At 39.3% G+C, this 9,301-nt stretch overlaps 1 protein-coding gene across 7 annotated transcripts in view; it reads left to right on the forward strand.

Annotated features, from left to right (window-relative positions):
- Positions 1-2,476, forward strand: part of P4HA2 (prolyl 4-hydroxylase subunit alpha 2) — an 86,018-nt gene extending 83,542 nt beyond the window's left edge. For all 7 annotated transcript variants that reach the window (XM_086704531.1, XM_086704536.1, XM_086704554.1 and 4 more), the window contains 2 exons: positions 199-295; positions 1,999-2,476. In XM_086704531.1, coding sequence (XP_086560657.1) covers positions 199-295; positions 1,999-2,069 — 168 coding nt within the window. In that variant the 3' untranslated portion in view covers positions 2,070-2,476. The remainder of the gene's footprint in view (positions 1-198; positions 296-1,998) is intronic.
- Positions 2,477-9,301: the final 6,825 nt, after the last annotated feature.

Here is a 9,301-nt window from a genome sequence, read left to right on the forward strand (position 1 = left end):
GTTATCAAGCATCCACCCCCTCATGAAGGGTGGATGCTTTCTGGGGTGCTTGCCTGTTGCTGGAATCTCAGAGCCCTGTCCCTTTGTATGCAGGAAAGTGAGGGTGTTTTTGCTCAGAGAGGGTCTGTGGTATTTGGGGTCAAGTCACTGAGCCCAGTATCTGTGGGTGTTGTGTGACAGGCTGTCTCCTTTTCCTAGGGCACAGCTGTATTCTGGTACAACCTCCTGCGGAGTGGGGAAGGTGACTATCGTACGAGACATGCTGCCTGTCCTGTGCTTGTGGGCTGCAAGTGGGGTGAGTGGCTTGGTGGCCTCAGCCTGGGCTCTTATGGTCAGCCTTAGACTCTGAGTTGGGAGATACCTGCTGCCATATGTTTACAACGCCAAGGCTATCTTCCTTTTTGAGTTTTTTTTTTCCCCCTGCTAAGTGGTTGTCTCATCCAGCCATGTAACTAACCACAATGCTGGTTATGTGTCAGGACAGGTGGTTGGGAATACTCTCAGAGATGCCCAGAGAACTGAAGAAGCCACAAGGAAGAATAGCTGCACAAGCATAGTAGGTCCAGGATGGCTCCCCAGAGGAATGGACTCTGGCAAAGGGTGAGGGAGCAGTGGGGGAGAACTGGAATCACAGAGGGGAAGGAGTGTCCTAAGCAAGCAAGGCTAAAACCACCATCATAGGTGTGGGGACCAGCCACCTTTGTCATTTGCATAAGGGGAGGCCTCTGGCACAGGGGCCAGGAGATGAGGCTCAAGGCTGGGACCACAGGCTAAAGCTTGAGCTTTGAGCTTTGTTCTGGAAATAGTTGTGGTGAGCCAGGGAGAGGCTTGAGTGAGGATGACAGGAAGTGATTGCAAAGACGTGAGTTTATATTGTCCTGGAGAAGTTGGGGATATTAGTGGTAGGTTCGCAGAAAATTAAGCAATTAGAAAATAAATGGGGCAATTGCTGACTAAAAGGGCAAAGAAAATGTGCAACAAATGTCAGCATATACTGCTAGGTGGCTCAGGTGTAAGTGACACTTATATGACATAATGTAGGCACTGAATATTAATTTAGTTAAAATTTGTGACTTTATTGGGAAGATAAAAGACACTAAATATATATGTTTTAGGGATAGAATGAAAGAATTCCAAAATTGAAAGACAAGAGATAGCACTATAAGCATGCTACTTAGAAATAAGTGGTAGAATATCAGAAGAAACAACTAAAGGAATTGAATGTCCTCTAGAAGTGGAGTTTGGCAGAGAGGGGATGGGTAGGAGATTGCTGTTTATCACTCTAAGCTTTATAGGCAATTTGCTTTTTTTCAACTAAGTATATCTTGTACTTTAATTCAAAAGCTCTCTGACTTCAGTAGTATGTGTTAAGGACACAGCTTTAGGTGCAGTTGGGACACAGCTCTAGGTGACAGGCAGTGTTAGCACCAGCTCTGCTACTCTGCTACCCACAGCACACAGATTGGATCTGCTGGCCCCCAGGTCCTGAGGTTGATGTCCAGGCACCTATAGTCCTGATGGTCTTCCTCATCCTTAGCTTCTGTATCTCAGTTCCATCCCAGTAATACCAAGCTGCTTGGGGTCCTTGACACCAAGGTGGTTCGTGCCTTGATGTTTTTCTTGTCCTGTTCCCCCTTCTTGGACCCTTTGATATAGGAGTCATCTGCTATGTCCATCATCTGCCCTGAATAACTCCTGTTCAGCTTCATGTCCCAGCCCTGGGTCTCCTCTTCCCTCACATGGTTAGATGGATAGCCTTTGGCTCAGTTTCCATGGCAGCATACACATACCCATCTTTTATCACTGGCAGACATTTGTACAATTAATCTTTTCATATAGGTCTTCCTTACCAGCTCATGAACAACTCGAGTATGACAGCATGTCTTACTCATGTTTGATTATCAGGCCCCAGTCCTGGAGTCATCATGAAGGAGTCATTAATTTTGGATGTTAAACTAATCAACAGGATTGTTAACATAACTTTATTTCTGTTCACAGTCTCCAATAAGTGGTTCCATGAACGAGGACAGGAATTCTTGAGGCCGTGTGGATCAACAGAAGTTGACTGACTTCGTTTTCTGCCCTTCTCCTTCCTGGCCCCACAGCCTATGTCATCCTCAAGTTCAACATGACAGACACCTTTGTATGTTCCAGGCCTTGTCACTTGGATCTTAGTTGGAGTGAATGTTTGTCTGGACCAAAGGGAGAGCCGACTGAGGAGGGTTCTGGGTGACCTGGGTCCCAACCTTTCTGGTTGGCCTGTGCCACCTCTGGCCACAGAGTTTGAGTCAGAGTGGCTACTGCAGAGTCAGGCTGTCTAGCACCTAGCAAGGTGCCTTTGTACCTCAGATGTTTTAGGTGTGAGGTGTTTTAGTGAACCAAAGTTTTGATACCTTGTTTACATATTTGTTTTTATGGCATTTCTATCAATGTGGCTTTAACCAAAAAATAAAATGTCCCTGCCAGAAGCCTTAAAGAGCCTTATTCTGAGTATTTTTTAAGGTGGGTGAGCTTATACCAAGTTCACTATTTCCTGTGCATCTCCTCTGTGTAGGTGGAATCTGGGTAGTGTATACTTGAATGGCAAAACCTTGACCACGGGTTCTAGATATGGTTTCAACACTTACATTTCCAAGCTTCAGTATCCTTTTTGGAAAGTGAGGGAACATAATCTCTCCTTGACTCCCAGAGAACAGAGAAATCATGTGTGTTCATGACTGGCTGTTATAAATTGAAATTTCTTATTTAAAAATTTTGAGATACATACACAGAATTGTTCACAAAACACAGATGTACAGTTTAAAAAATATGAAGGTGAGTGTGAGCACCCAGCTGACCACCACCTGGGTTAGAGAAGAGATCATTTTCAAATCTGCACCTCAGGAGCCCCTTGTGAGCCTGTTCTGGATCAAATCTCCTGTCCTGCTTTCAGTACCTTTGTGGTAACCATTGTCTTGTGGTTTATGGTACTTATTCCTTTGCTTGTCTTTGTAATTTTACTACCTATGTCTACATCCCTAAATAAGTAGTTATTTTTTCCCCCTGATTTTGTACTTTTTGTAAATGGAATCCATGTATTTTTGGGGCTTTTGCCTTCTTTTGACAGTTGTTTTTAGTATTCATGCTGTTGTGTAGCTGTAGTTTGTTTTAATATGTAGAGTTGACTCAGTTTTTTAATGTATATTGTAGAACAGACAGTACATAATATAGCCAATATACTGTTGATAGATATTTGAGAAGGTTTCACTTTGTATACTACGAATAATACTGCCATTTGCATATTTCTACATGATTCCTGGTACACATAAACACATTTGTGCATGCAGAATATGTATCTAGCAGTTGAAGTATGGAATCTTACTAGTTAGTCTTCAGCTTTACCATATAATGTATTCCAGAGTGATCATGCACATTCTCATTAGGAGTGAATGAGAGTTCTTGTTATCCCAGCCTTCTCCGATACCTGGTAATGTCCTACTTGTGCATTTTAGGTAACTTGTTACATGCATAGTATTGTCTATATTAGCATCATTAATGATATTGAACACTTTCTTGTTAGTCCTCATGTTTATGTTTGTTTAAGTCTTTTTCTTACTGATTCACTGGAATTTTTAGTATATTATAGACATAAGTTCTTTGATGCTTATACATTTTGCAAAATATCTTCCTTTTTCTAGTTTGTTGTTTCACTCTTAGTTTTGTCTTCTGATGAAGAGAAGTTCTCAATTTTTACACCACATTTATAAAGCTTTTACTTTTTGATTTATGCTTTTTATATCTTGTTTGAGAAGTTCTTTTGTTCCCCAAAATGATGAAGGTACTTCCTGTATTCTTTTCCAAAATCTTTTATAGCCTTGTCTTTTACATTTATGCCTCTCACATACTTACATTTTATTTTTGTTGGTGCAAGGGTCTTCTTAAAAAGATTCTTTTTTATATTTTGTTAGGATAGAATAGGCTTATGCTACCTACAGTAATAATATAACCTCTCAGTCTCAGTGGCTTAATATATAAAACTGTCTCTCATGCAAAAAAAAATTGCTGGGTTTGGGCGATTGCTACTTATCTAGTGCCATTTAATCTTCTAGTACCTTCCATTGGCAGATCCTAACAGGATGCCAGCTGGTAAGGGAATATGGGAAGTGGAATTTACGGAGTTGCAACTCCAATATAACAGCAGAGTATAGAAAGATTCACTTAGAGGGGCACCTGGGTGGCTCATTTGGTTGAACGTCTAGCTCTTGATCTCAGCTCAGGTCTTGATCTGTCGTCAGGTCATGAGTTCAAGCTTCACATTGGGCTCCATGCTGGGCATGGAGCCTACTTAAAAAAAAAAAAAAAGATTCCCTCAGTGCTGAGAACAGAAAAATTATTGTCATGCTAGGTGTGTTTTTTCCACTGTTTGACATTCTTTGGGCTTCTTGAATGCTTGAATGTGTACAATATTATCTTCAGTCAGTTTCAGAAAGTTATTAAACCATTTTCTCTTTCAATATTTTTTACGTTCCTTTCTGGAACTTGGATTAAAAGTAAATTAGGTTATACCATACTTTTTTTTAGTTCTTAACCTGCTTTCATATATTTTTAAAACTATGCTGTATTTGGGGGTAAATTTTACAACTGTTTTCCAGTTTATTCTGTTTTCTGTTAAATTCATTTACATGTTTTTCTTTAAACAGCTTAAAGATGTGATTCCATTATAGGCATGCTTACACCATTTCTGTTGAAAATTCAGCTGTCTTGTCCTTTTGATGCTCCTTTGAAGGTAATTTCTTCCTCATCCCCTCCCACCTGCTTTTAAAGAGTTTTCTTTGTTAAGGTTTTCAGTAGTTTTACTATGACTTGCCTGGTGTGATTTCTTTTTGTTATTTTCTGGCTTAGAGTTTACAGAGTTTCTTGAATTTGTGGGTCATCTTTAGTTTTGGAAATTTCTCAGTTATTATTCAAGAATTATTTCTGTCTCGTGTGTGTGTGTGTGTGTGTGTGTGTGTGTGTGTTTCCTCTGGGATTCCAATAATCTGAATTATAGAACTTTTCAGTTTAAGCTTTCATACCTCCCATCCTTTTCCCACTTGTGTTTCAGAGTAAATATTTTCTGTTGACCTGTCTTCCAATTCATTTATCTCTTCGGCTAACCTCATCTATTTAGTTAATTTTAGTTCTTAACATTTTTTCGTTCTAGAATGTGTATCCATTCAATTACTTTTAATAGATACTAATTCTCTGGGGAATTTGTCTTTTGTTTTACTCATTTTTTTTGGACTAATGAATCACTTACTTTAAAGTTCTTCTCTGTTAATTCCATGATATAAATTTTCTGTGGATCCTTTTCCTCCTCTTGGTTTCTTATCATTTAGTCCATTCTGTTGGTATGACTGATAATTTTGACTGGATGCTAGACAAATTATAGAGGCTCTGGATGGTGACAACCTGCTACATAATGGATTCATTGTTTTCCTTTTTCTAGGCAGAGTGGGGATTGATCATCTTAATCTAATCAGAGTCTGAGCCAACTTGATTAAGGCTAATTTGCATTTTTGTTTACCTCTGATTTACCTTCATTTTCCCCTCTTATATATTAGTTTTCCAGGGGTTTTCCAATTGAGAGCCCAGAGTGTTCACTGGATCTGTCCCTCTGGCAGTTTTGAAGCTCAATCCTTGTATCTTTAGTATCTAGATATTGCTGCAAATTTTTTTCTTTTCAACGTTTATTTATTTTTGGGACAGAGAGAGACAGAGCATGAATGGGGGAGGGGCAGAGAGAGAAGGAGACACAGAATCGGAAACAGGCTTCAGGCTCTGAGCCATCAGCCCAGAGCCTGACGCGGGGCTCGAAATCACGGACCGCGAGATCGTGACCTGGCTGAAGCCGGACGCTTAACCGACTGCGCCACCCAGGCGCCCCCGAATTTTTTTCTTTTTAGAGGCTTTTTTGCTTCTTAACTTTCCATCCTGCACACCTTCAGAATTCAGAAAATGTCTTACTGAGTTAACAGGCTGAGTGGTTGACTAAACTCTTCATCTCTCCCTTCTATTCAATATTCCAACAAATTACAGTCTAGGTTTGCCTTTCAATACCCCTTAACACTGACAAGACCTCTGATGGTTTCTCTGCCTGTTAGCACCTGCCCATTACTTGGGTCGTTTATCTGTGTTCTCAATCTTTGCCCCATGCCTACAATCAGAACATGATCTAAGGATAAAAGAGGCTATGGACTTTTGGCTCACCGACTTGAGATTCATTCTTCCCTGGGATCTTCATGCTCAAGTCTTTTTTGTTTCAGCAGTCCTTTGATGCCTTAAAACAGATTTTTAGGAGATTTTATCCAGTTTTCATTGTTACATTTGACATGAAAGTTGATCTACCAGATGCTACTCCATCTTAACTGGGAGTGGAAGTCTCTTGTTCTCTTGAGTTTTTAAAATTTGTTTCATGTGAAATAAAACACAGATACAGAAAAACTTGTCTTTGGTATCTTCCTTTGCTATATAGCATAACAAGATGTTCCACATTGCTTTTGAGCATTTCCTGCAGTGAGCATGAAATCAACCGTTAAGGAATCTGTTATGTGTTGGTGCCTACTTATCAATCCCACTGTGGTCTTGGAAACAAATAAAGGATAACATTAGAGACAGGGAACTGTTTTCAGTAATTTTTATTAACCTACTTAGTTTAGCATTAACATGTTCACCATGGCACCAAAGAGTTGGGCGTTTTAGTATGCCCAACTGTTGGGATGTTACAGTCTGGTATTTCAAACTCACAACTTAAAAAAAAATTTTTTTTGTTTTAATGTTTTGTTGTTTTTTTTTTTTTTTTAGGCGGGGGGAGGGGCAGAGAGGAAGAGGGAGACACAGAATCCAAAGCAGGCTCCAGGCTTCGAACTGTCAGCACAGAGCCCAATGCGGGGCTCAGACTCACGAATCATGAGATCATGACCTAGGTGAAGTCGGATGCTTAACCAACTGAGCCACCCAGGTGCCACTAAACTCACAACTTTTAACTAACAAGCTGGAGGTCATAAAGGTTAGGTAAGACACCTGAGGTCCCATGAGATTTCACTGATGCTAAGTGAAAAGCCTGGGAATCAAATCCTGATCTGGTAGCTTCCCAAAGCCTTTACTCAAAGTAATTCATATTTTTCATCGATTCAACAGTTATTAAAGATCTGATATGGAAATAAAGATAAATACTGCTTTTAACTTTAAATAATTTGGAGTAATGGAAGGCATTCTTAAATAGATGTGTGAAATAGGAGAGGTATGATAACAGAACCAAGTGCTTGCGTAACAGAAGAGTGACTGTCTAATTTAACCAGGAAGCTGGCACTACAGTAGGCAACGTTAGATCTGGATCTTGAAGCACACTCAAAGTTTGCTTTCTCTGCCATCCCAGTTAAAAATACATGCATATGGCTTTAAAATTAAGGAACATGAGCTTACCATGAATAATTCTTCCCCACCCTACTGCTTTCTTCTTGTATCCTTCCTAGAGGAACCTCTATCCATAGTCTATTTTTAATTTTTCTGACTGTAAACCATATACTTACAAAGTACATGTCTCTTGATTTTAACACTTTGGAAATTTGAAAGATGATCATCTAGCTATATTCACTATCCTTCATTACATCTCACACTCCCTTTGCTACTTTTTGATAGTTCTATTATTTATAGCCCTCTCATTGCCTAGTAACATAAACCTCTTTTTTGTTGCGTAAGCCTAAGCTGTATGTCTGACAGTCTAATATGTGAGATAAAGATCTAGACTAGTGTTTGACCAAACAGCTGGTCACAATAATATGTCCTTTTACTTCCAGACTTCTGTAAGTTATACTTTAGACATTGTTTTAGTTTCCAGGTTAAACAGATACTAAATGTTGAAAAACCAATTACTATGTTTCTTAATTTAACTGAACTTATTATATGTGATGTAGCTATCCTAAAAGGGAATCTGTGCCTTATTTGTCTAATAAAATTCAATATAAATTTACAACTTGTATGTTTCCTAGGGCTGTCATAATAAAACATCACAGATTAAGTGGCTTAAACAGTAGACATTTTCTCACATTTCTGGAAGCTAAAAGTCCAAGATCAAGGCGTGGGAAAGTTTGGTTACTTCTGAAGTTTCGCTATTTCACTTGCAAGTGGACACTTGCTTACTATGTCCTTATTCTGGACATCCCTTGGTCTGTGTGTTGTCTATGGCCTAAACTCTTAAAAGGACACTAGTCATGTTTAGGGCCCGCTGATAATGATCTCATATTACCTCTATTACCTCTTTAAGGCCCTAAGTCCAAATACAGTTGCACTGCATTCCAGAGTACTGGAGATTAGGACTTCAACATAGGAATTTTAGGGGAACATACAGTGTTACTAGGAAATCATGTTAGATTTGAAACACTATTGGGAATAAAGTGAGTGAAATACTTTAACTTATTCTTTGTATGCCAGATGTAGCCATCATGAACAAGTGTGCCAGATTTTTTTTTTAAGCTTATTTATTTATTTTAGGAGAGTGAGACAGAGTGTGTGTGTGCACGGGAGGGGGAGAGAGAGACAGAACATCCCAAGAAGGCCCCACACTGTCAGCGCAAAGCCCAATGAGGGGCTCGATCTCAGCAACTGTGAGATCATGACCTGAGCCGAAATCAAGAGTCATTAAGTGTCTGACTCCACTCAGGTCATGATCTCATGGTTCATGGGTTTGAACCCCAGGTCAGGGTCTGCCCAGGGTCAGCTAGGAGCCTGGAGCCTGCTTCAGATTCTGTGTCTCCCCCACTCTCTCTGCCTCTCCCCCTGCTTGTGCTCTCTGTCTCTCTCTAAAAAATATATAAACATTAAAAAAAAAAGTTGGATGCTTAACCTACTGAGCCTCCCAGGCACCCCAAGTATGTTATATTATTAAATACGTTTGCATTAAGAATGTCTTAACAATAGACGAAAGTTTTATTTTATTTTATTGAAGAGATAAAAGGATATAGGCTAGCTAATAAAATTCTTAAACTGGAAAAATTATTGACAAAAAAACCTTGGAAGCCAGGATCATGATAGTGGAACAAATATAGCGGGTGTCTATACAAGAGTATACAAGCCATTATTTGCCCAAATAATTATGCCAAATTTGTTCCTTGTTCACCTCATGAAATAATTTAATGTGAAAAAATGCTGTTTTCAAGGAATTCCAAATACCAGTTTTAGTATTGGACAAAGGATATACATGTATTTTGTGACTTCAATGAGCAGGTAGAATATTATGCCTGTTCTAAAAACTACATTAAAACACTCACATGAATCCTAAGGG

Source organism: Puma concolor, chromosome A1 (assembly GCF_028749965.1).
Source record: "Puma concolor isolate L17-30 chromosome A1, mPumCon1.1.hap2, whole genome shotgun sequence".
Taxonomy (NCBI): Eukaryota; Metazoa; Chordata; class Mammalia; order Carnivora; family Felidae; genus Puma; species Puma concolor.